Source organism: Colletotrichum karsti (genome assembly GCF_011947395.1).
Source record: "Colletotrichum karsti strain CkLH20 chromosome Unknown Scaffold38, whole genome shotgun sequence".
NCBI lineage: Eukaryota > Fungi > Ascomycota > Sordariomycetes > Glomerellales > Glomerellaceae > Colletotrichum > Colletotrichum karsti.
In genome coordinates, this window is record NW_024065938.1 from 480,759 (window position 1) to 506,538 (window position 25,780).

Genomic DNA, 25,780 nt, shown 5'->3' on the forward strand with positions numbered 1-25,780 from the left:
TGCTTGTCGTTCGTGTCAAGGCCGTCAGGCCAGCCACGCAACGCATTGAGCAGCCGGTCACCGTTTCAGCTGCTGAGTGCTATCATCATGCGCGAGAAGTAATGGTGGAGGGCCGAAGAAGACGATTGGATTTCGAAATGCCTTACAAACGCATCATGGGATTTGACAGACGGCGCATAGGGAATCTAGAAAGAATGGGTTATGCCGCGGATTGGCCGTTTGGCACACCGCGGATGAAAGACTGCGATGATCAAAAGGATACACAGGACGATATAGACCATCACGACCTTGACGACACCATTGCCAAGGCTGCATAGAAGCCAATACAACAAGCATATGCCATGAACTCTCGGTCATCGGTCTGGAGAAGATCCATATACATCCGACTGCACCATGTATGATCGTCGCTGCGGGGCGCTCTTCGCTAGCCGAAGACGCCGGCCACGAGGCCGTAGGGCAATGGACTCCAGCAACGGCCGATTTGTCACTGGCCCAAGTCGTCATAGTCAATCGGCCGTTACTGGCGTGAAGATCATATCAGGTCGTTGCCATGGCCTCGACCTCGGAGGCCATCGGCTGCATGCTGATTGAGAGTAGGTGGCCTGTGTCCCAGATGCGACATTGCATTTGTACAACTTCGTCAACTCTTTCTTCCTCGATATTGGAAGCTTTGGCCTTTGATGGAATTCAGGCTACACTAAATCTATCATTCAGATGATTGGGTCTCTTCCAGAGACAAAGGATTATACGGGTCATTGACCAAACCGAGGTTATCGCATCTCATCGTCAATAACAAGGCCCACTGCTGGAAGTTCCCACGAACTGGCAGGGGTCCTGGTTCATCGGGGCCTTTTCGAAACGGCCTGCAACGAGGGGTCTTCCCCCAACCCACAGCGGGCCAACTTACCGAGAGTGACTTTTGACGAACTTGACAAACCAGCGGCCCGGATATTTCGCTTCGAGAAGGACGAGACATCTTTCCCGTGGCAAACGGGAGATGCTGAGGTTAGGGGCCGCGTCGACAGCTTCATTATGACGGATGACAAGCGGCAATTGCGACGATACTGGAGCACTGGGTGGCACGCTTCCATCATCACCTTCAACGAGTCCTGCAGCTGTGGACATCCGAGCGTGCGGTGCAGTAAAGTCCGGTCGGACGCGCGTCAACCAACGGCTTTGCCCAGCCAAAACCGATCACGAAGATCAGGGAATGCATCACCCTCACATCGCCGTTGATCTCACAAGATACGGTTGTATACATGGAATACATGATCGCCTGGCTGAAATAACCTTTCTTCAATATCGGCCACTTAATGCACAAGGAGTGTTCGGCGCAAAAGCCAAGGCCACCGGCCTCACGCTAGTCTTGAGCCTCTTTCAACAGTCGGCCGGCCTCTCCAGCCCATATTATACTGGGCCAACGAAACAATAGCAAACAGTTCATGATATACCCAAGAGACGGTGACAGCGTCAGGAAGGTTTCAGCTTCTGGTCCGCCCAGGCCAGCAATGGTCCAAGCACGCATCGGATGGGGGCCGTTTGACAGGGCTCGGTATCCCTGCAACCACGTCTCGTCCAATTGTGCTTCGGAGGAGGGGCCGAACTCCTGGCCTTGGCCGCCGGCATGATGCTTGGTCGGCAGGGAGCCTCTTATGCCTGGGTCCGTGAGGTCGCATCGGGTCGCTTAGAGCCGTTGAGAATCATGAGCCCTGGTTGACAGTTCTCTTCATCACCGGCCGAGACATGAACGAGATTTTTCCATCTTTCATCATGCAATAATTGCACTTCACGCCAGCTGCAGGACGGCAGGGCTAAAGCATGTTGGCCCCGATTTCGTCTGATACCTAATCCAACAACCATCTTCCCTTCTTGCCACTCGTTTGGCTTGCTCTTCTTCAATTATACTCCACCGGATGGGCTTTGTTTCTCCTTCGTTTCTTTTCTTCTTCGTTCTCATTCTTGTCTTGCTGCTGGATCAGTCTTTACCGTGAGCTGGACTCCATTTCCGAGGGATACGACTTCAACGACTTCACGGACTACGTAATACACTGGCGCGATGGAGAGGGACGCCGAGAAGGGCTATGGCGACCTAGCCCGGCCGGCCGAGAGTCACGTCGTTCAGCATATGGGCAACAGAGTGTCGCTTGCGAGAGTATCAGTCGCTGGACCGCCGCCGACACCACCGCCGAAAGAGGACAAGCCCCGACCGATGACGAGCTCCACGAGGAGATTATCGTTCTCGACGACGATGAGTCAAAGGAAGATCAAGTACGGAACGGGTCGACACTCTCAGACGGAACTAAGCCCACAACCGACCGACGACCCCGACGATCCACTGGTAGGCTCACCTTATCTCGAAATATGATCAGCATTGACCGTGTATAGAATTGGCCGAAATGGAAGAAGGAACTCAACTTTGCTGCGATCTTAATGACAGCTGGCTTGGTGGGTGGGATGAAGACGGCGTACATCAGCGTGAACAGTGTCTTGGCGGTTCGCTTCAACATTTCCTACACGGCTGTCGCATCTTTGACTGCTGTGCCGCTCGTCATCTCTTCAATCACCGGCTTGCTCAGTCTGATTGCTTCCAAGATTTGGGGCAAGCGTCCGGTGTACCTCGTCTCAATGACACTCATATTCATCGGCGCGATATGGAATATGGCGGCGGGCAACAGCTTCGGCGAGTTGATGGGGGCCCGCGTCTTCCAGGGCTTGGGATGGGGTGCGTTTGACACGCTTGTCCTCGGCTCCATCCATGACACCTACTTCGTATGCGCTCTCGTTCCCTTACATCTCAAACCAATACTTACTGTCCGCAGGAACACGAGCGTAACATCCGCATCGCGGCATACAACATTCTGGTCGCCGTCACAACGTGGGGCGCGCCTATTCTTGGTGGTCTTGCCTCCCAGAATGCAGGTCGCTTCACCATTCAGTTCGAGATCATCAACCTCCTCCAATTCATCGCCATTCCTTTGCTTGCCTTTGGTGCCCCCGAGACTGCCTTCGAGCGGTGGTTCAGCAGCAGCCCTGCTCCGACACCCGGATCTGCCTCTCCCTGGGCATCTCAGCCCCCAAAACCGCTCGGAAAGCCTACCATCGAAGACGCCAAGGCATACCTCCGCAGCATGACTCCTGTTTCTTTCTCGGGTATGATGGACTTGCGCACACTCTTGCAGGCGCCGAGGGCTTTCGTCGCACCTACTACTGGGCTTCTTGTAGTGGTCACGTTTTTGCCCTACTGCACTCTTTGGGGGCTCACTGAATCCCTTTCTCTGCTGTTCTTCCCCATGCCATGGATGCTTTCCGAAGGAAACCTCGGCGCGTTGATGATGGCTCCATTCATTCTGGCTGTCATCGCCCTGGTTGCGACGGCTGTTTGGCGCAGACGAGCTTCGGACTACACACCATACTGCATCGCCTGTACTCTAGCCGGAGGAACGGTCCTCGCCGCTGCTGGTATCCTCGCATTCGGTTTGAAGACCCACGACGTTATGAGTGAAGTGTCCGCCGAGCCCTCGAACGTCTTCGCCACTGACGGCGTGGGCACACACCTCTCATTCCCTCTTCTCTCTCTGCTCCTAGGTCTTCTCGCCGCCGGCGTTGCCACCCTCGACACCGCCGTCCGGCCCGTCATCTGGCGGTCTACACAGTTCACCTCGTCCAATATGAATGTGTGTCTGCGAAACGTGGCCGACATGGACGCCGGTGTGACGTGTTGGAGGAACTTGTTAGCCGGCGTCTTCGTCATGACAATCCCGAACGCGATTGTTATGTGGGCTGGCCTCAAGGCTACCGTCCTCGGCCTCGGCATCTCGCAGGTTCTGGTGGGCGTCGCCGGTTGTGCGCTGTGGTGGATCTATGATGAGCACGTGAGGAGGCTCGACGGCATCGTGATGGGGTTGGTTGATTTGAGCATGTTGAAGAGAACTGGGAGCTTCTTCGATACTGACTGAGCATTTCCTTGATTTATGAACTTTTCCTTTGTTTACGGTTGATGTAGGACGGTGGACGGGATAATGAAAGAGAAACGGCCGACATGGAGAGAGTGTAAGATTGCGATGATGGACTGGGACAGGAACGGGTATATGGAGGTTTCTGTCCGATTACTTTCTTTTGTTTGAGATACCAGGGGCCGAAGCAAGGGGCCAACGAAGAAACATGGACGGGGAAGTAGATTGAGAGAAGAGGATGGTCTGAAGTGTTATATGAACAGAAGATTGAGGAGGAAGCTGATGGTCAGCATGAACAAAAATGAGGGGAGGAAAACTCGAGCAAAAGCATCATATCTAAATAGTCTCTCGTCAAACCTTGCGCGAGTAATGAAAACCAACACGCTCACTTTTGTCTTACGATATTACACTCGAGAAACACGATGCTGTATCTGTGAAGTCAGGAGGCCACGATGTCCTGGTCGGATGGCGAGATTGGAGGGGATTCCGACGGAGAAAACGGGCCTGGGCGTTTCTTGAGTCGTGTGGGCCAAGGCGAAGAAAGACATTTGGCCTCGGGGTTAGCTGGAAAGAGATTATCAAGCATCCGGATGATTAAGAGAAGGGTTCGCAGAAAAGCAAATTTGAGGTGTTGGAGTTGTCACCGTGAGCCATCCGATGTTTTAACCTACACTCGTCTGATGTCCAACGGACGTGAGGGGAAATGCGATTGGGTAGACGGCGGGGTTTGATCGTCCGGAGGTTGGGACGTTGGGGGGCCGCGTCGTCTGATCTCCCGTGTGAAGATGGGACGGGGCTTGGGATGTTGGCTCATGCACGTCAGTCTAGACATGTATGTCTTCAAATCCATTATTTACAGACTTTCGTATTAACATTACATCTTGCTGCGTGTTTTTACCGCGTGTAACCCTGATTTCTTAATCCTCGTCAACCTGCGAGATCTTGAATCCTCCAGAAACTCTCGCCTGGAAGAACCCGGTCGGATCGTACATCTGTGCAGTCCGTCTCAGAAAGAATCTGTTCTCCCCGATCGTCCACCACACATCCTGCCTCGGATTCGCGTAGTTGAGATATTTCCACCTCGTGCGCTGGTGCGTGGCCGCAGCCCACGTAGCGAGGGTGTGCTCGAGCGCGTACTCCAGCTTCTCGGTCAGCAGCTGCTTGTGCTCCGGCGTCGAAAGCAACGCCTCGGCCTGGATAACCATGCTGGGCTCGTAGGCGCCCTCGTTCAGTCCGAGGATGTTCTCGCCGTGGCCTGCGTAGTTCGTGGGTAGGGGCGTCGCGAGGAAGATGATTTGGTCGGTGGGGTTGAGCGTGTCCTTCACATCGGCGCTTAGATCGTCGAAGACTTGGATGATTTTGCGCGCCATGGATAAGGAGGAGTGGAATGTGGATGTGAACCACACGTTGTACAGACCCAGGCCTCCCTCGAGCTGCTTCACGAGTCCTGAGATGGGTGTGCGTGCGCGTGTGTCGATGATGGGGTTGAGATCTCCCAGTCCGGCGAACGAAGTTGAGTTCGCGACGCCGTCGACGTTGGCGAGGACGAATGCGGCTGACGAGCCGCTGGCCGGACTCCAGGATAGGGATACGAAGCCGTGCTCGGCGGGGTTCTGCGGGTTGTTTCTGATCATGGCGTCGAAGGTTTCGAAGAGGGCTGCGGCTTGGGTGTAGGGGAATGCCATGATGCCGCCGTATGCGTCGTGCGCGGGGAAGGCCTGCATGTCGAAGCGTGTGACGAGGCCGAGGTTGTTCAGGCCGCCTTTGAGGGATTTCCAGAGGTCGTGGTGGGTGGTGGATGTAGCTGTCACGACGGTGCCATTGGCGAGGACGACCTATGTACGGTTTGTGAGTGAGAATAGTCGCGCGAGTTGTTGACGAAGGATGCTTACCTCGTAGCGGACGACGCTGTCGCAGGCCATGCCGTATTTCCCGGATTGCCACGAAAACCCTGTAAGATCTATGAGTGAGGGGGTTATTTAATTGAGTTCGATGAATTTACCACCGCCGAGGAGGAAGCCGCCGACACCAACATGTCCTTCACGACCACCGGTCACCATGGCACCTTGCTTCTCGAGCTGGGTATACACGTCTCCCCATCTGGCACCCGAGCCAATTGACGCGATGCCGTGGCCCTTCTACGCCATGTGTTAGTCTTGATAGGAATGAAAACCCGCGAAGCGCAAGTCTATGCAGCTCATAAGATCGTACCTCTACACCGGCATCCTCGCTGTAAGTGACGGAATCCAAACGCCCGAGGTCAATCGTCACACCATTCTGGGCGTTATTGTTCGGGACGGGAGAGTGGCCACCGCTGCGAATAGCGACGGTCCAGCAGTTCCCCCCCTCGGCGCTGAGTGCTTTGAGAGCAGCGGACACCTGCTCTGTGGTCTCGGGCTTGAAGATACAACGCGGCGTAACCTCTTGAACCGCGCCATCGTAGTAAGACTCCAGTGTTTCGGTGTATTCGGTGTTGCCTTGGAAGTACAGCTGTTCTGACAAGCCTGTTCGGACGAGGGCGGCGCACTTGGAAACCTGTCAGCACGGTTGTTCGTCAAATCAAGTTGGGGTATTCGTACACCTCGACCCAGGGTCTCGTTTGCTTGCCGGATGCCGACTTGAGGCGTTGCCGAGGTGAGACCTGAGAGCGCGAGCCCCGCAAGGGCGGCAAAGCGTGCGACTTGGAGAGCCATGTTGGAGTGAAGTTGCTTTTCTTTCGAGGCCGTGGGATGGGCTACTCGCGTCTATGAGGATGAAAAGAAACTTGAGCTCCCTTATGAAGGCCGGAAATAGTAGCCAGCAGGCTGGAAACCATGCAGTATTATGGGCACGACCCCCACACAATTGGTTGGACTCGAATACCATTTTTGCGTTCACATATCTAGAAGCCCAGCCCATTTTTGCCGATTTCCCCATACGCTGGGCCGCGCTCGCATCCTGCGCGTAGCCATTGGTAAGATCTCTCAAGTTGGTCGTATTCGCGTGAGCAAAGCTGCATTGTAAGAAAATCAGCGCGTTGGAAGATTGCTGATAGGCGGGGCGCGTCCAACGGCCGAACCGGTTGACGGGGATAGTCTTCCGGCAATATTTGCTGCATATGCAGCCACCTGCAAGGGCTTGGGTCTGCTCCTCCGTGTCTCGCGTCGCCTTGCGAGGACGAAAATCTTTTTCGCCCGGATTTGAAGCGTTTAAAAAGTCGAACGATGTTCATGAATCGTTGTGGCGGGGGGATGGATTGCTTACATCGCACTTGTTGGTTCTGTTCGTGTGCGCCATTGGTCGCCGGATGCCTATGGCTCCTCCGAACCCGGAGAAGGTTCTCTTCTGGTAGAGATTGCCGGGATCGGACCGGGGCCGTGATCCACCCGGGGAAGCGGGGAGTTCCGCCCGGGCGAGGCCCACATTCTTGGATACGCACGGCCTAGAGGGGCATTTTGGATTCATAGTGCTTTCTCTTGATTCTGAACCTCGTACATAAAATGACGAAGGATGCATAGCCGAGGCCCGGACAGCTACTGGTAGATAAGAGACCTCTCTCTACCCATTCTATCTACACTTGCTTGGTCGTCATGTTGACAGCCGAGGCAATGTTACTTACTGACCGCATTTTCGCGATACGACCGCGGCAGTTCTCTGATGAAGGAAGTTGCAATGAACTCGAAGAAGAAAACTGATGGCGGCATGCCAGCCAATTCCCGCACAACATGCCGCGGGTTGCCAGGAAAGACCGTGGGTCTCTTCGCATCAGGGTCCACGCCACAACCCTCGTCGCAATGTCGCAACTTGTCAGACATCCTTCGCCCGTTAAACAACTTGTGGAGTTCCACCCGCCAATACACGAATCAACGAGGCTGGATAGTATGCACCTTCGTGGCTGTTGCTTCTTAGTCTGGGTCCGTCCAACATCAAGAAAAAGAAAGCACGAGATACTCAACTCCGTAACTGACAGCTCAAGACGGGCCTTACGTAAGTTGTCAAATCTGTCAATGATGGAGACAATTGCGGACTCGTACGACGTACAAATGTCGTGCCGTTCTCGTGCTCACTGGAAGTGAGTCCGCTGCGGCTGTCGTTAATTCTAGCGCTCATCATCGCCGCCACAATGTCCGAAGGTGCGATCATGTACCCGATGCCCTCCGGGGATCCCTCGGTAGCCACGATGGTCCTATCGTCGGCTTGGACCATGTTCTCGATATCGACCATCTTCTTGTGGCTCCGCATCTATTGCCGGTCAGCGCGGACGAAGAAGATGTGGTGGGATGACTATCTGCTGCTGGTTGGCTGGACGTTGCTGCTGTTGGCAGACATATTGCAGACGGTCATCTATCAGAAAGGCTATCTTGTGACCACGTTGACGGGTCCGATCATCATGCCGGCAAACCTTGCTTCCGATACGGCCATGAAGCTGGCGCTAGCTTTCAGCAAAACATCTTTCGCCCTTACCTTATTGCGATTCACGACCGGCTGGGCGAGGTACGTTGTTATCACGGCTGCGTTCATCATGAATGCCATGTGCATCGCCCACTCGGTTCTGGTTTGGACAGCGAATTGCGGTGCCCCAGATCCCCATACCTTTCAACCCTGTTGGTCTGCTGATAGCGGTCTCTGGATGAACATGGTTGGTTCGAGTAAGTAATGCAACAGTTTCGCGGCGTTTCTCTCAGTAACCTAACACTGAAGCTCAGTCGTTTCGGCAATTACCGATTTCATCCTCGCTATGATCCCGATCAAGGTGGTTTGGGGCCTGCAGATGATCAAGCGGGAAAAGGCAGGCGTAGCAATAGCCATGGGCATCGGTTGTTTGTAAGTCCGATGATCAGATCCCGCAATCTTGAAGAAGGTCTAACTCCCATTTTCTAGAGCTGGCAGCGTGGCCATTGTAAAGGCAGTCGAAGCGCATTCGGCGGCAAAGGCCGTCGGAACGGAGTGTAAGTCGTACTCCATCCTTCCCCTGAGCATCGAGTCCCGGAAGTCTAACCATGCTCTCACACAGTCTCGCGTCGACTTGCAGTTCTCAGTATTTGGATTCACGCCGAACCAAATGCTACCATCGTGGCCGCATCCATCCCCGTACTTCGCGTCCTTCTCCGGGATGCCAGGGCATACTACGCAGCCAAGTACCGCTCAGGCAGCAAATACATCAAATCCGACGGCGACTTTCAGAGTGGGACTACATCGGGTGCTGCTGTGAGAGCATCGGGGCACATCAGTGACGACGGAAGTGAGGCGATTTTCATTCAAGGTGACAAGCGAACGCCGAATGTGGGGATCGCTTTGGGAGGCGAACAGGCGATTGAGATGGATCACCGGTTCAGTAGTCACCCTTGACGGACATGAGTTCATGACTTGACATTCTTATTCAACGATAGAGCAAAATGATACCAATATGACCACGACCAAAGGATGAAATTCCCAGGCTTTGCTACACGTCCCTCAACCAATAAAGTTGATCTTAATGTGCAGCGATGTCTTTCCTGTCTCCTTTACTAGTACAAGTCAGGGTATGCCGCCTTAATCATGTCCGAAGACTTCTCTGCAACCATGTAGACTGCGTTCTGAATACGGCAGTCAGGAATGACCGGAATAACAGATGCATCAATCACTCGGAGCCCTTTGACGCCGTGAACCTTCAGTTCGCCATCGACGACACCCTGTTCGATGGTTTGAGACATCCGAGTCGTGCCGCAGGGATCTGTTGGAGAGTCTTGGTCAGTCATATGCTCATAACAACCAAACAATCGTATTGAAGATTGTGCATATGTGAAGCAACTTACGGAATCCAGTCTGAGAGCGCTCGAGAATCATCTTGATCATTGCCTCGTCGGAGGAGCGGGGCATTGGCCAAGGGTAGTCACTCTCGATGATGTCCTTCATGCCCTCGCCGTTCATGATAATCTCATCCACGAAGCGTACGCCCTCGCGCATGGCGATCAGGTCAAGATGGTTTGAGAAAAAGTTGAGGTTGATCTTGGCTTGGTCGAGAGGGTTTGCGGAGTTGAGAGTTACAGTGCCGTTCTGTGAAAGAGGGCGAAGAAGATCAACGATTACGGTGAAGTAATCGCCCTGAGGAGGGGTGGGGATGTGCCATTGGAAGGCGTCGCAGAACATGGGCTGCGAAAGATCTCTTGTAAGTATCTTCGACAAGAAATGAGACCTGGAAAATACTTACGACAAAGTCAATCTCGAAGTGAGGTTGGCCGCCGGGCCCGAAGGGATCGACGCCACCGGTTTTCTCGAGATACTCGTTGTACTCCTCGCATTTCTTAAGGCGGTCATCGATACGAGGCAGGCCGACGAGCTCTAGGAGACCGCTGCTCAGGGGACCCTTGTTCTTCCAGCGGTATGAAGACACGGCGCCGTCGTGTTCGGGACCTGCGCGTAGGAGATGTTGGTCAAGGCCGTAGCCGTCCTTGAGCTTGAAGACATGAGGCATGATGGGGTGATCGAGAAGGTTCTGGCCAACGTGAGGCGAGTCGACAACTGTTTCTATCCCAAAAGACTCCAAGTCTTTCTTAGGACCAATGCCAGAGAGCATGAGCAGCTTGGGTGACTCATAGACACCCGAAGAGACGATCACCTCATAGTTGGCACGGAATGTGAGGTCTTCTCCATTGGGGCCGATGACTTCGACACCAACTGCTCTGCCGTTATCGATGAGGAGGCGCTTCGAGTTGGTCTTCCCGATCACGGTGACGTTCTTCTTGCCTTCGAGATAACGCCAGCTAGATGAACGAGTGCCCTTGTAGATGGAGCTGACAACTGTAGCCAGTCCATGCATCTCTCCGTCGTAGATCTCGTTGTTTAGCTTCTCTCCTTTACTTACCCAGGCCTTCTTCAAGGCCTCACGGAAAGGTGCAGCCTCGGAGACAAGCTCTGCAGGGGCGACGTGAATTGGGCCTGAAGTACCGATGTGCTGCAAGTACTCGGGGAACTGGTTCTGGTCGTCATGGAAAGTGGCAGGCTTGTCGAAGTACTCTTTGCAGCCAGCCCAAGTCCACTCGTCACCACCGAAGGGGGCCCAGTCGTCAAAGGTTGCCGCGCTTCCACGGATCCAGGTGTAGTAGTTCAGACAACTGCTACCACCCAAGACCTTACCACGAGTGTTTGGTTTCTCGACGCGCGTGTAGTCGGGGCGATCGATCAACGTCGTCTTGTAGCCCCAATCCCACTTGCTGCCTCGAAGTTCGAAGGCGCGGGCTGGTGTCATGATGGCTTCGTTGTCTTGCGGATTACTGGCTCCCGCCTCGATGATGAGGATGGTGATATTGGGGTTCTCCGCCAGGCGACCGGCAACGACACAACCAGCGGTTCCACCTATTGTACCATTAAATGGTCTATTTCATTACAGGTCAGTCGATGGTAACTGACGTACCGCCAATAACAATGAAATCGAAATTCTGGACGCTGTTGATGGTAGACATGTTTTCTTGAGAAACTCGGTTGGACAGTCTTGTCGAATTGTCGGAGAATAGTAGCTTCTGAGAATGAAGATAAACGATGATGTGATGGGTATGAATGCGAGGTAAACATGTGTAGAAGTAAAGGGAGAAACTCGCAACTCTTATACCACTGTGAAAGACTACATTATCATCTAGTTGACGTCGGATTCATTGAGGCTAATGGTCTCTGACTTCCATGATGCCGAATTTCCGGGTTGCATGGGATGACTGAGCCAGCACGGAGACGGTAAACTTTCGGGTAAGGACATGATCAAAGTTACACGGATAATCACCGAACGCCTCAAAATCTCATGTAAATCGCGCCGAATTGTGAATGATGGAATCTTTCGTTTTACTTCTGAGTTGGCGCCGTGAGGCCGACTCCGGCCGATGACATACCCTTGCGGAAATCCGCTCTAATCGCACAGTGACCTCGGCGGGGTTCACGCACTCTCAACGGAATCAATAAGGCTTAAAGCTTGGTATAGCATATGCAATTTGACTCAAAAGCATTTTGTTTGGCTATGCGTTTTACACAGTTGAGGTGCACGGGAGATATGATGACCGCCCGACCCGATTTAGTGGATCAAGGTGTCCGGCTCCGATGGGGTCGGGCCCGTCCTCGGAATTGCTTCGCTCTTCGGCATCTTGGATAGCGATGCAGCCAATCACAGCGGGAATAATCAGCGCTTTCCTGAACTCGTCATGAGCGCTTCAGATTTGCCGAATGTTTTCCGCCGAACTTCACATCTCACTAGGTCTTCGACATAATGCCTCCTGTTTCTTGCTCAGAGTTGCTCATCAGCTTCGGCATCCTTTCTCCGTCACCTTGCCGACTCCGACGTTTTTCATTCTTATCATGTTCGCATCGGCATCTTCGACCTCTCTTAACGCATACGTAGGGATGGACTCACTCATGACTCTGTCTTCGGTCTCTCGGCGTGAATCTCAGGGACACATTGAGGCGGCTGCTGCTTGATTTGTCTACAGTATGCCACCAACTCAACAATCAAAATTGGAGATGAAATCTACTGCTAAGAGCCGTGAGTTATCGATCTCAATTGAATCTCAGAATCCGGAATATCTCAGTCTCATGTCTATGAAATGATGATTTTATTGAACGTCCAGCAAAAGCACTGCCAGGAGGATTTTGGCTGCGACACGTGAGGCTGGTGGTACTTCAGGTAGCCCTACACCGATTCTTTTGGTAAGTTGTCAGTCGGTGAAACAGAGACTTGATGTTCTTCCAAGACCTTTCACCCGCTGACATGTTGGTACAGCAAACGCATGCCCAGTCCCTCAGTTCATATGAGATTTGTCGTTTAACATTTACGTCGGGTTTTGGAGCATCCCACGAAAATATCATAGCTTCAATAGTGAACGTTTGTAAGCCGATTAGTAACTGCCGAGTTCACTCGGAACTTGTGACAAATACACGTATATCGTCAAGTCTCTGAATGTAATTCAATGCAGGTGACCAACTCCTGACCAGTAAGACTGGAGAACGTGATGCGATGAACAAGATCTTTTGCAGTTGCCGATGCGGCTCGGAGTTTACTACACTCTTCGGAAGAGTCTTGTCCAAATGATGCATATGTTGCACCCTATAATTATTCAAAAGTCCCCTTTTATCTCAAAATGTATGCTTCCCATACCCTATTTAAACATCATTCACCCCCCAAGGCTTGGACTATGGGTTCATCAAACCAAGAAGCAACGACAACAAGTAGCCACCAGCGAGAGCTCCAATTTTCAACTAGAATTTTCAAACTTCGTCTATATCCTTGAAAACAATTAAAAATTGTTACCATGCCTCACCTTAACGTCGGATCTCTCGTCTACGAGTACCAAGCGATCGACGTCATTGGCATCCTTGACCTGTTGAACTCAGGCTCCAAAGCCTTGGCCAAGGGTCTATCCGTGTACGCTCCGATCAGTGCGAAAGTCACCGCAGAGGCCCCCGAGATCAACTTCCATCACATAGGCACCAACCTTGATGCTGTCACGGTCATCGGCGGCCTGAAGATCGCCCCGACAGTGACCATCGACGACGCCCCTGAGATCGATATTCTTGTCGTCGGCGGCCCTAACCTGGTCGACTTCACCCTCAAGCCCGAGTTCGCCGAGTACATCCGTCGACACATTGCGGCCGGAAAGCTCGTCTTCACCAACTGCACCGGGGCTGGTGTCGTTGCGATGACTGGCGCTCTCGATGGTCGTAATGCTACCATCAACAACGTGGAGTATGAATGGGCAAAGAAGCAATACCCGAATGTCAAGTGGACCAAGGAAAAGAAGTGGGTTGTTGACGGGAACATTTGGACAGCCGCTGGAGCTGTGACTGGCATGGACATGGTGGCACACTGGCTGCAGCAGACGTACGGATCGGACGTTATGATGTTGGCTACCATGGGGCTGGACTTCGAGCCCAGGGATGTCAATGGAGTGCAGTCCGTTATTCCGAAGAGATACGATTCATCTGGAAAGCAGATCTCGACTCATGTCTTCACTTACTACGACTCCTACTGAATTTGGAGTTCCAGAAAGATGCACAGCACCACTAAACACTGCACGCAGTCTCATAGTTCTAATGCACATTTGATCCCGAAGTTGCGTTACTTCAGTAGGATTCGCCGACGCTACAATTTCTATTTTTGTGCTGCAGATTCAATGACTGCATTAATTTGTATTCACAACATCGTCAGCCGATATGCAGGTCGAGATGTGCTGGCTTTTATCGGCAGCCTGCCTTGACTCCCATCTCACTTGTGTGACCGTGGCGCGTTCAGCTCCTCGCCAAGCGTGGGTGGGTATTGCGAATGAGGTGACTTGAGGTGAGACAGTGCAAGGTAATATGAACTCGGCGCTTTGCCTCCAGTTTGGATTTCACTTCTCGTCACTCTTTCCTCTCCATATCCCTAGCCCCCACTTGTCTTTAGTACTAAATGCGAAACTGGTCAGTTCAACAACAGTCTGCTAAATCATCAAGTATGTCTCATCAATATGCCGAGCTCAACGCTAGAGAGCGACCGGAAACACCTACGCAAAGCGAAGCTGCCGACGCGGTTGTCGATGGTAAGGTATCGAACACCATCGCAACGAAATTTCCTCTTCCCAGTCAGCGACTCCCCTTGCAGGGCATCTCGCAGTTGCTCACATGGTTCTGGGACGCCATTATAACTCTTCTGCCTCTATTCTTCATTGGTGCGGCTTCAATCTTTGTCTTCCCGTGACATAACCTTGCTGACAAGTACTATCATCACGCTATAGTTCTTCCTATTCTTGCACTCAAACTCGACGGGGAACCGACGTCGAAATACGGGAAACGAGTTATCGAAGTGACACGGCTGAGCCCGACCATCTATCCCATTCTTTTCGCCATGGTCACCGCCCGCTTCTATAAGAATATTTCTCGCTGGAGATTAGAAAGGCCTCGTGGCATCAAACTATCTGTACTCGAACAAATCAGCGGAAGCCAGAGCTTTGCTAGTGCCGTCGAGCGCTTCTACACCATCCGCACACAGATGTTAATAGGGTCGCTGATTCTCTTCATATGGTCGCTATCACCGATCGGCGGGCAAAGCTCATCGAGGTTGCTGACTATTGCAAAAAAAGCCGACAACACAACCGGCATAGTCTACTACGGCTATGCAGACCTGAAGTACTCTGCGTTCATAGGGGCCAGCAGTTGGAGTAACGAGAGGAGTATCGTCACCAGCATCTATACGACTGTCCTCCTCTCTGATCCGAAGTCCAAACGCTCATGGTCAGACCCGTGGCAAAGCCCGAGGATTCCCATGTTGCCGCGCGCCAGAAGACATGACACAGATGGTTCGTGGCGTCAAGTCGACTCTACCGCTCTAGCACTCGGACACGACACGTACGCCTCTCTTGTCGGGCTCAAGCTGCAAGGCCTTCGCTTCGAGGATCGAACAACTCAATACGACTTCAATGTTTCCTACTCGTACATAGAGCTTACATGCTCACAAGCGAGAATCTTTAGCTCGGTAGAAGAGGCGGATAGCTTTTTGAGCGACAAAAACTTCAACTTGACGGCGAGACTATTAGACGATGGATGGGATGTCAACTTCGCCATAAAGGTGTCTTGGAACAATGGCACCACCGACCAAGGCATGGCGACAAACGCTTTGAATCACGTTCCCCCATTGCACCTTTCATATCTAAGCATGAGCGGCGTCAGTGAGGATTTTAGGTTCTATCTCTTTGAGTGTGCACCTATGACCATTGACGTCGAGACAAGTATGATTTGTACCGAGGAACGGTGTACACCAATACAGCAACGTCAGGTACCCAATCCGAGGCCGTCGGTCCGGTCCTTTCCGGCTTCCATTAACTACTCAGAGTTGATGAGTATCGCTAGGATTCTGCCAACCCTGGCTGGTAAGACCCGCACGGATATGGCGTCTCCCACAGAGAACTATATAGCCGATGATGAGCCCGTATATGGACAACAGCCCCGTCGGATGTGGAATGACACCGACATGGAAGTCTTCTCGGACCGGTTCACCACAATTTTCAACACCGTCTGGCAAGCCAGTCTGGACCCACGCACGGTCATAAACGCATCGTTGACCGACCTGCCCATCTTCGAGGACGGTGTTTTGCCTCGGGGAACCAACCAGACTTCAGCAAGAATCACTTCCACGCGAAACGTCTACAGCGCGGATGTGATTTGGGCAACAGTCCTAATAACGATCACAATTATCCTCCAGGGTCTCGCTATCGCCGGGTTCACACTGCAATTTCTCATCCGAGGCCCGGATATACTTGGATTCGCCAGTACGTTGACGCGAGATAACTCATTCGTGCCTGTCGCCGGTGGTTCAACTCTGGGAGGCGCGGAGAGAGCTAGAGCTCTGGGCGACCTGAGGCTTCGTCTTTCCGATATACGGAGTGGCGAAGATGGCTACATAGCCGTGAATTCCATTCTCGCTGAACACGAGGGCGAGAAAATTGGCAGTGCTGAGGGGGGTGGCAACAATTGGAGAGTTTTGGACAAACACAGAGTTTACATCTGATCTAAAGGTCATGTATTACATGGGGTTTGTGCTATCAGAAAACGTTGTTGAGACCTCCTGAGTTGGATTTGACACAGTGAGGTCATTCACGCCGCCAAGTACGCCAGGAAGCTTATCAGGGTAGAGCTTGATTCTTTCGAATATTGAATGTTAGATGTGTACTCGTTGGGTATGGCGAGCCAGAACAATAAGGGTAGGTGGCTGCATCGTAATTATTATATAGAATACTGCATTAGTTGGGATTGACATCTTGCTTGTGTGGATAATTACTTCAGATCCCTTTAAACACAGAAACCATTATTCAACAATATCGAAGGACTTTTTGACACCGGCTACGATCCCAACAAGGTAGGATATATGAGAGAATGTGGGAATACTAGTATGGCTAACAGTGCTATTATTGTTTACTATTATTATTTCTTATTCACAGGGTGGACTGTGTGAGCTGCTGCTAGCGGTGCATCACGATCAAACACTAATGATAAACTTGACGCAGCTGGTCCGTTGATTCACATCCTGGGAATGAAGCAATCTTGCCCCCCATATTGATCGATCACCCAGTTGATTGGGGGAGAAGGCAATATGTGTTAGGATTACATACAGCGTGAAATGAAATGTGACATGGAGATATGGGATGTACAAGGATACTTGCTGCGAGTTTTGCCATCGCCCATTGACCTTTCAGAACTGTTACCCACTTGTGTATGTGTTGCAGCCTTCGAGGCTCAGACCTTGGGGGTGTAATCGGTAACAATTCCAAAGATGAACTCCTCAAAGTGTCCACGTCCCACAAACGTCTCCCCCCCAACAATGCCGCCCTCCATGATTCCGTTCGCGCGCTGGTAGATACCATCCTCGTCCTTGACAATCAACTCAGTCGTGACATTCAGGGCGAGAACATCCCCATCCGGCAGGGTGTACCGGATCGACAACCCCTCGGTCTCCAGCAGCCCCGTGGTAGGCGGCCACGCGGCCTTGCCGCCCCTCTGCCGCACCTCCATGCTCGCGGGGTCGCAGCTGACCAGGAGGACCTCGCCGTCCCTGACGACGTAGGACCGGCGGCTCTCGTCGCCGGCGTAGTCGAGCAGGTTGTACCAGACGACGGAGTACGGGCCGAGGCGCGCGTGGCCCCAGTCCCAGTAGCGCGGGCCGTCGATGATGGACTTGTCGCCCCAGTTCTTGTCGTGGTACCCGATTCCGTCTGCGAATTCGACGGTCGTGTCTTTGATGCGGAGGCTGACGGTGGTGTCGGCGTCGGGGACGGCGTTGGCCCAGTAGAGACCCGGTAGGAGGTTCTGGGTGACGCCGACGGCGCCGTTGAGGTCACATGGGTAATGGGCAGGCGCGGTCTGGCGGTCAAGTTTTGTCAGCTGACTGTTTCGATGAGATATGAGTTAGGATATGGTGTTGAATACTCACGGATTTGAATGTGATGTTGCCCTTGATATCCATGTCGGGCGAATCGAGGAAGATGGAGTATTCTACATTAGGCCTATCCAGAGCAGAGCCCTTGAAGCTGCCAACCCCTTTCCAGTCCCCAGTGATACCGTCTGGTCCGTTGGTGATGGTCACTCCCGAGTCCGCGAGTGCCTCGAGGAAGAAGTCGGTCCCGTTGGCGTAGGTACCGGAAACCTGGACGGACAGGGGATGGGGATACTGGGCGAACTCGCCAGAGTTGAAGAAGACGATGTTGAGCGTCTGGTTGGTACTCTGGGAAACGACGTCGAAGTACCAAAAGTCCGCGGATGCTCGGGCGGCGGGCGACAGCATCTTGAAGCCGTCGAGGTTACCGGCGACTGAGAGGTGTTCGACGGTGACTGAGCCGTTGGAATAGTGAGGGGCCAGGTTCAAGGTGCGGTTAGTGTTGAGAGTCGCGGCCAGAGTGTTGCCGAACATGGCTGTTGATAGAAGGGGTTTGGCGATTCTCATGTTGACCGATGTCGTGTCAGAAAGAATGAGGAGGCAATGAGTGTGTGTTGAAACCAAGGTGATGAGAAAGAAGCTGGTAATGAGCGAGTTGCTTCTGGTTGAAGACGCTGGCAATCAATCGGTATTTATGCTGCAAGTCGTTCTGCTAATGGTAAACAACAATGTGAATTCCGTTCTCCGTATTTCGAAGCCATACGAAACCGCGGGTTCGAATAACATTCCATGTTGGGATGGAAGAAGCAGCAACTTTCCATTGGCCTCTAGGCCTCCCAGTGGATTTGATCCCCATCTTCGCATAGTCTAATACTCTGCTTGAGATTGTCAAAGGGGAGCATTTCTTTGATCAGGATTGACAGGTAGAGTCGACGTGGGCGGCAAATGTGGCTGGTGATACTCGGCTTCGCTGCGCGTATTCGCCTAGCTGACCGAGGAATCATAGCTGGGCATGGGTATCCCCGCAATGCGCTCAATGTCAATTCCGCATCAAGATGGCTCTTGACGACATTGCTGAGAAAAGGCAGAGAATGAAGTTCATTACTTAAGTTTCAGTGGATTCGTTTTATTTATTCTGTCAATGTTCCGAGGCAAAATCTAAAGGGTGACGCTCACCTTCGGCATCCAATAACTCAATAAGGTGCGAAAGCACTCTTGCGTAATCATGGATCGTGGCTTCGAAACTGACGACATTCTCTGCCGAATAGTCATAACCATAAGCGTTGCCACATTATATTGAGCAGCGAAATGCAACGGTGAGGATGTTTCATTAGCGGAAACGCATCTTTTCCTTGATCTTTCAAGCAAAGATTTCTAGGAACAATAGAATAAAGAGCTACAAAAAAAGCCCACAACTACAGAGGGTAGGGGACATATAGATAAGGTCCTATTGCTGTCAAGGTTGGATATGAATACATCCATCAATCAAATTCGCAAATTACAGTTGGCTTCGGCGGCTTCACACAGGAGACTGCAGTAGCACAAGATTAGGGCAGCAGCTACATTTCACTTCCTAACACAAACAAATTGCGATAAGAAATCGACATACGACCTCGACCGTGACGACATGACGAAAGCCAAAGTCAAGACGAGCGCAGCCAGACGGACCCTCGTTGACTTCGACAAAACCACAACGTTGCCCATCATCAGGATGACGGACGACACGAGCCCCTCGACCGTTGGGGCCAAGGGGTACGTCCAAGCAGCGTCTCTCCATGACCTCGTCGTGATCTCATCCCCAGTAAGCTTCGACGCCGACCACCTCAACATGTCACAAGCCATCCGTTCGGCCGCGGTAGGATGCCGGGGGCTTGTCTGGTCTTCATCTCATCGCGACGGGGAGAGCTCGGTCGACGGAAAACACAGTTTCGCGCTCGGATCCGGCGTTCGCCGACTCGAACCACCCGCAGCCTTGGGCAGAGTTCCTCGCAAAGCCGTACTTGAGGCTGGGACGGCATGACTCGAGAGAATCTCACGTCTAAAGCGCCCGTCGTAGAGCAACAGAGTTTTCAACGGGCAGATATGTCAAGTGGCGGATATATCAGCATCGGAGATGTCATTCACCTGTCACAAACGTCTAGCATGCGGGAGAGAGCGGTCTATGTGCAATAAAGTTGTTTCGAGGGCTGCCGCGATGTAATAGTAATACACTCCAATAGTATGCAGCCAAATAGCAAAATCCGGTCTCGGTACCGGCCGCTTCTCAGTCATCATGCGTGGTGTTGTAGTTCTTGTGCGGGTCGCCGATGCCGCCCGGGCGCAGAAGAGGCCTTGTCTCTCTCGCAACCTGCCTCTCTTCTCTGTCACGTAAACGCTCCAGCTCCTCCTCGGTATCTGCGTACCTTTCGGGATGAGCCGTGTAGGGACCGGGAAGACCCTGCTCCCATCCTTCAGAGTACGTCCTGATGGGGTTGGGTCGCCTGGGCTCGTCGACTGCGCCCGGGGACTGTGGCTCAGGATGGTGCTCCTGGAATTCGTAATAGACGGCCATGCATAAGAGAATGCCCTGCATGAGGGCCGTCAGGACAAAGATGCCCCAGGTGCTCCAACCTTCCCAACCCAATCTCGCGAACAGGCTGCCGGCGAACAGGAAGCCACCAGGGGTCTGGATGCACATCATCGGAATGCTCAAGCTGCCGACGTGCTTGATGTGATAGGTTGTCCATATTTGGGGGATATATTGGATTGCCGCAAGGGCACCGGCCATAACTCCGAGGAAGTTTGCCCAAAAGTCGAGGTGGTCATGGAGGGCGATGCTGAAGACACCGGTCAGGATGATGACAAGGAGGCCGTGGAGCAGGCAAGCAGAGCCGACCATAATGGCGGTGCCCTTGGAGGGCGGGTCGTCGGCCAGCTCTTCATCGGGGATATTGGCGTCTCCGTAACGGAAGAAGACGAGGAAGAGGACGAGGCTGCGGGGTCAAAGTCAGTGAAAAGCATAATTCGGGGATGAGGAGGGCGTACATCAGCGCAAAAGAGATCCACTGCACGCCAAGCTGAGCGATGCCCAAGAGTCCCGCAATGCATTCGAAAGTGCCAAGTTCACTGCAGCACTGGATATCACGTCGAGAAGGTGGAACGGTCAGGATATTGGCGAATCCAGCCGTGGCTGAAGTGGTTCCCAGGAGAACGAACCATGGCGAGATGCCCTCGGAGGTGCCTCTGGCGATGATGCGATAGTGTTGGGGAAGGTAGGAGACAAGAAGACCGACGAGAATGATGCTGGGAAAAGGGTGTTAGCCTAAGTATCAAGCCGAGATTCTTCGTGGACATGGCTCACATGGAGATGGTCAAATTGAGGATGCCAGGAGAACGCAGCTCCTGGCAGCGGTCGTCGAAGATGGTAGCAACCATCGTTGACGTCTAGCACGCTTGAGCTTTGTGCTTCTGGCAGACCCCAAAATATCTTGTTCTCCTCGTCGAGTTCAAGAGCAACCGAGGCAGTCTTTGTGTCGCCGTGGGCAGATTGTTCGTCGTGTCGCGAAGCTGAGATGACGGTAGTCCGAGACCAGACAAAGCGAGGAGCTGTTGAATAGAGACACCCAAGGCTAGCTGAGCATTGCGTAATCGTCGGAAAAGTGCAAGAAACCACCCAGGGTCACGAGATAAGATATCGTTTCGTTTCGCTTCGCTTCGCGTCGGTCGGTCGGTCGGTGATTCGGACGGGGGTCGAAGCTGGTAAGACAGAGATAGAGAGAGAGAGGTATGGACGGTTGAGAAACAGGACGGTCCAGTCCGGAGGAGAAGTTGGGACAAGTCCGCGGATCGAACGAGGCAGTGGCTGAAGAGACGAAGAGGACTGGCGGCACTGAAGGAAGCCTCAGATCTTCCAGCAGAAGACCTCAAGGCTGACTGACTGACTTGTGTTTGTGAGAAGTGAGCTGGTGTTGCTGTGCGGTGCTTGGGAGGAATAAAGTCCGGATACAGCGGGGTTGGAGATTGGATGCGACGCTGTTCTGGGGGAAAATGAGAGGTGCAGTGTCACGCCAGGGCAGGAGCGTCAGCGGTAGGCGGCGCCAGCGGACCGTAGCGATGGATGGTGGTGGTGACCGGTGCCTGCTGGGTCCCGTCAGCCAACTTTTTGGTGGGAAGGTACCTAGGTAAGGTGCTATTGCAGGCGGCAAGTCCCACACCAATCAGCGCTAGGACCAGGAACATGCGCTTGCTAGGGGACCTGGGCTCACTGCTGTCCGCGCCTGGGAAGACCCATGACGTCGCTGTCTCAGTGGGCAAGCTGCTGTGCTCCTGCCCAAAGACGGTTCCTGAAACTGCCCTTTCAGTGGATGCACCTTGATAGGTACCCACTCGGAGCTTGTGGATCTGCCGAGGTTGCCTGCAGCTCAATCCATTGGCCACCTCAGGTTCAGGTCACTCGGCGTATCCACTCAACGCCCGGTGTGGTCGGTCAAGGCCGTGGTGAGCCAATAGAGCACAAGGTGAAGTGCTCAGCTGCATCCTTCACCGAGAAATCGCTTCACGCGAGAAAGTGCCGTCGCCATTTTCCATCCTATACCTTCAGATTTCATCAAGACCAACGACACCACAAACTTCCGCCCTTGACCGTTGACAAGTCGGAGGGCTCCCCATACCTACACACCACGTTTTTAGTCCGCCATAACCGCGTCTATTTCCCTAGCTGATCACCAATGCGATCCTCAGAGCTGCATATTCCGGTCATTCACCTCGCATGCAGATAGCAGCCTCACTTTTCGTCGCCAATCACGCTCATTCCTGAGTAATGCTAGCGTATCCTGGCCGCCTCTTTTTCAACGACAATGGATCCCGCGACAAGCCAAGATGCGGACCCCATTTCGGTCGACGAGTCGCCCTGCCAGAAGGATCCTGTGCCTCCCACCATGGAAGTTGTCGCTGCAACCGATTCAACCGCCGGTGACGCGACAGATCCTGAACGGCCGACAAGTTTCTTTCGTGGGGTTCAATGGACAGCCGATGGCACCACCCTCATTGCTTCCACCTCCGACAACCGATTGTCGGCCTACGTTCTGCCGGAAGATCTCCTCGACCCGGCCGGCAGACCCCGGAGTCTGAGACCCCAAAGTCAGTTGCAGCTCCCGGAGCCCTTCTACTCGGCTGCCGTTGCTCCCTACTTTTCGCTTTCCGAGCCCCAATCTCAGCTGGCCCTGCTCTCGTGCAAAGAACACCCACTGCATCTCTACCATGTCTTCCCGGGATCTGAGTCGTCTCCTCCGCTCGGCTCCTACAAGCTTATCCGACGAGAGACCGAAGAGTACATATGCGCAGAATCTCTCCTCTGGTCTTCGCCCGGAACCCACTTCATGGTCGGCTCTTCCAATCGACTCGACTATTTCGACATATCTCGGACCGGGTCTGATGGGCCAATTCTGACCATTCCCACCATCCCTTCCAAACGACACCTTCTTAAGGGTGGTGGTGTTGGCATGAAAGGGACCGTTTCCACACTCTCTAGCCAATACCCTGACGAGACGGGCGTTGCAATTATTGCTGCCGGCACCTGGACTCGCTGGATGGGTCTTTACGACGTGACTCGGACGAACAAAGCTGTCGCGAATTGGAGCATCCAGGGTGTCGCTGAATCGCACTTCGGTCACAGCGTTGGCGGTAGGGGAATTGTTCAGACCATCTGGAGCCCCTGTGGCCGCTATCTGGCCATCAACGAGCGCCAGTCCAACGGCATTCTTGTCTACGATGTGCGGGGGACAGGGCAGCCTCTAAGTCTGTTGATTGGTCGGGAATCGACCACCCAACAGCGTCTGTCCTGTGATGTGTTCCCGGGCGGCGGAGATACGGCCGGAGGGTTCGAGCTTTGGGCCGGGACACAGACCGGAGAGGTCTCGGTATATGAAGGGGTTGGTCTTCAGGCAGGCGTACTTGACAAGTCCTGGGACTGGGTCGCCCATCAATCACCCGTCGGAGGCACAGGAATCCATCCTACCGGGTCCGTGGTCGTCACTTGCTCGGGCGCGTGGACTACCCATACGGATGGCGAACTTGACACAGAGTTAGGAGCTACCGACGACGGCGGCCTTCCCTCCTTGGCATCCACACGCATCACCACAGAGACTTCTATCAAAGTCTGGACTTTGGCGACTGCCACCGAGGACCCCGCAGCATGTGGTTCTGCACCTCATTAAGTCAACTCGGGAGCAGCCTCCTTACAGACTCTCCCACGTCTCTTGCGAAAGAGAGCAGATATGGCGTCCGTCGAAAGACTGGTATTTGCCGCTAGGTAATCACGGCATTCTTTGGTTTTAGCAGGCTCATCCAATCCAAGTCGGGGCCAGCGCCATGGGACCGAAATAGCAATAGATGGAACCTCTCACGAGAACTTTTGCGTCGTCTCACGAGAGATTCAGTCTGCGTCGCCTGGACCTCGAATCCTTTCCTTGAGCAAACCTCTCTTGCGATAAACGCTACCGTCTCGAGAAGAACTCGAATCCTTCTGGTGTAGCCCAAAGAGACTACGGTACGGCTTTGGACTAGTCTACCCGAGCCTGGGGTCCAAGATTCGAAGGTCTCGGGTGGCTTAAGGCTAAACTCCATATCCAATTCACAACACCCCTCCTTTTCAGCATGCACCGGTTACTCGACGATGAATCAAATGGGCATCTATCAATATCGTCTCTCGTATAAGCAACCCACATCGCGACTTGCAACGATCACACCAATAGGCCTTCGAAACCACCATCCCCATCAGCTCATCCGATGTTCTCTCCCTCTTCCAGGCTGCCCAGCCACACGGATTATCTGCTCTCCGACGCATCAGATGGAAGTCGCCAGGGCACACTATGGGGGTCGAAACTGGCTCAGGCCGTGCTGTGGGAGAGGTCCGAGAGGCCATCGGCGGGCTTCCGGCTTAGTAGTCGGAAGCAGTTTACAGAGACCACTTCTGCCTTGCATACCCGAGCCACATCTCACGATTATCACGATTCAACGCATGAAGAGGCCGAAGATTAGGCTTCACATGCCATCGTATTCTTGATCATGCAGCAGGTTCATCAGCCGAATGGAGAACATCAGTCCAACTCTTGACGAGACACCTGATGTCGTCATCACCGAAAGACCGACGACCGATGGAAAGACTGAGCGGCCAACACGTCAGCTTCCCGCCCAACATCGAGTCGAAGTCTGCTCTTCTTCGACTTCAACTTCGAGCAGATTTCCTGATTCTGAATAATCATTGACACGGACCCTCCCGAGGTCCTCAAACACTCTCTCCGCCGCGTCCGACTTGAACAGCGCCGCGGCCAAGCGTTCCTTACTCAATTAAACTATTTCCCAATCCGGCCACGTTCGTTCCTGACTAGCTGTTCCCTTGCAGTGGCCTCAGCCCAGCGACACAGTTCGGATGAGAAAGAGAGAAGCCTGCTGAGCAAATCCCGCCCTCTCCCCGTCCGCAGTGTAATCGGAAGCTCCCCGTTGGCTCTGCACCAACTGGTCCCCTGCAGCCGTGCAGATTTCCTCCCGGTTCGATGGTGCCCATGGCTGGCAAAAGTTGAATTGAGGATTGTCAATCGCTGTGAGATTCACTTGTGGAAAATTAAAGTATTCTTCCGCGTTTTGTTTTGGCGCAACAAACGAAACACCCCCGACGGCGTGAGCAGACGACGGCGCAAACTCCACATCGCTTGGCTTGAGAAGATCAACGCCTGCCAATCGTCTTGGCGGACTAAGAAAATCCCCCCTCCCCGAAAGCGAGGAACACGTCTAGTGTTACGCCGCGAGAGGATGCTTTGATCCTCACTCAACGCACGTCTCGGCGATGTGATACATGGACGGACTTTGACGACTCGATTGTGCAGCTCCTCTACATGCATCTCCCCACGTCAGGAGTCTGACTTGAGATTATCGCTGTCCAAGCGGCCGGCAGACCATAAGCCGGAAGCTAAAGAAAGAAGCATTATCGAACAACTTCTAGAACACCTTA

The 25,780-nt window shown here is 53.2% G+C and overlaps 9 protein-coding genes across 9 annotated transcripts; 5 read left to right on the plus strand and 4 right to left on the minus strand.

Moving 5' to 3' along the window:
* Positions 1 to 2,056: 2,056 nt before the first annotated feature.
* Positions 2,057 to 3,956, plus strand: CkaCkLH20_10233 (cycloheximide resistance; the record flags this gene model as incomplete). Its single annotated transcript, XM_038892947.1, has 3 exons — positions 2,057 to 2,338; positions 2,386 to 2,769; positions 2,820 to 3,956. The coding sequence occupies 3 exons, from the start codon at positions 2,057 to 2,059 to the stop codon at positions 3,954 to 3,956; spliced, it is 1,803 nt and encodes a 600-aa protein (XP_038741867.1).
* Positions 3,957 to 4,870: 914 nt separating this feature from the next.
* Positions 4,871 to 6,646, minus strand: CkaCkLH20_10234 (FAD binding domain-containing protein; the record flags this gene model as incomplete). Its single annotated transcript, XM_038892948.1, has 5 exons — positions 4,871 to 5,788; positions 5,846 to 5,904; positions 5,956 to 6,091; positions 6,165 to 6,479; positions 6,533 to 6,646. The coding sequence occupies 5 exons, from the start codon at positions 6,644 to 6,646 to the stop codon at positions 4,871 to 4,873; spliced, it is 1,542 nt and encodes a 513-aa protein (XP_038741868.1).
* Positions 6,647 to 8,055: 1,409 nt separating this feature from the next.
* On the plus strand, positions 8,056 to 9,281 carry CkaCkLH20_10235 (uncharacterized protein; the record flags this gene model as incomplete). The annotated part of the gene is made up of 4 exons (XM_038892949.1): positions 8,056 to 8,581; positions 8,639 to 8,756; positions 8,814 to 8,881; positions 8,947 to 9,281. 4 exons carry the CDS (start codon positions 8,056 to 8,058, stop codon positions 9,279 to 9,281), a joined length of 1,047 nt encoding a protein of 348 aa, XP_038741869.1.
* Positions 9,282 to 9,439: 158 nt separating this feature from the next.
* CkaCkLH20_10236 (SMG1) lies at positions 9,440 to 11,374 on the minus strand (the record flags this gene model as incomplete). The annotated part of the gene is made up of 4 exons (XM_038892950.1): positions 9,440 to 9,645; positions 9,728 to 10,064; positions 10,123 to 11,267; positions 11,326 to 11,374. The coding sequence occupies 4 exons, from the start codon at positions 11,372 to 11,374 to the stop codon at positions 9,440 to 9,442; spliced, it is 1,737 nt and encodes a 578-aa protein (XP_038741870.1).
* Positions 11,375 to 13,201: 1,827 nt separating this feature from the next.
* CkaCkLH20_10237 (DJ-1/PfpI family protein) lies at positions 13,202 to 13,921 on the plus strand (the record flags this gene model as incomplete). Its single annotated transcript, XM_038892951.1, has 1 exon — positions 13,202 to 13,921. One exon carries the CDS (start codon positions 13,202 to 13,204, stop codon positions 13,919 to 13,921), a length of 720 nt encoding a protein of 239 aa, XP_038741871.1.
* Positions 13,922 to 14,772: 851 nt separating this feature from the next.
* Positions 14,773 to 16,431, plus strand: CkaCkLH20_10238 (uncharacterized protein; the record flags this gene model as incomplete). Its single annotated transcript, XM_038892952.1, has 1 exon — positions 14,773 to 16,431. One exon carries the CDS (start codon positions 14,773 to 14,775, stop codon positions 16,429 to 16,431), a length of 1,659 nt encoding a protein of 552 aa, XP_038741872.1.
* Positions 16,432 to 17,156: 725 nt separating this feature from the next.
* Positions 17,157 to 18,360, minus strand: CkaCkLH20_10239 (uncharacterized protein; the record flags this gene model as incomplete). The annotated part of the gene is made up of 2 exons (XM_038892953.1): positions 17,157 to 17,780; positions 17,851 to 18,360. 2 exons carry the CDS (start codon positions 18,358 to 18,360, stop codon positions 17,157 to 17,159), a joined length of 1,134 nt encoding a protein of 377 aa, XP_038741873.1.
* A 1,696-nt stretch (positions 18,361 to 20,056) lies between these two features.
* Positions 20,057 to 21,207, minus strand: CkaCkLH20_10240 (pq loop repeat protein; the record flags this gene model as incomplete). The annotated part of the gene is made up of 3 exons (XM_038892954.1): positions 20,057 to 20,765; positions 20,818 to 21,075; positions 21,134 to 21,207. 3 exons carry the CDS (start codon positions 21,205 to 21,207, stop codon positions 20,057 to 20,059), a joined length of 1,041 nt encoding a protein of 346 aa, XP_038741874.1.
* Positions 21,208 to 22,628: 1,421 nt separating this feature from the next.
* Positions 22,629 to 23,987, plus strand: CkaCkLH20_10241 (WD repeat-containing protein; the record flags this gene model as incomplete). The annotated part of the gene is made up of 1 exon (XM_038892955.1): positions 22,629 to 23,987. One exon carries the CDS (start codon positions 22,629 to 22,631, stop codon positions 23,985 to 23,987), a length of 1,359 nt encoding a protein of 452 aa, XP_038741875.1.
* Positions 23,988 to 25,780: the final 1,793 nt, after the last annotated feature.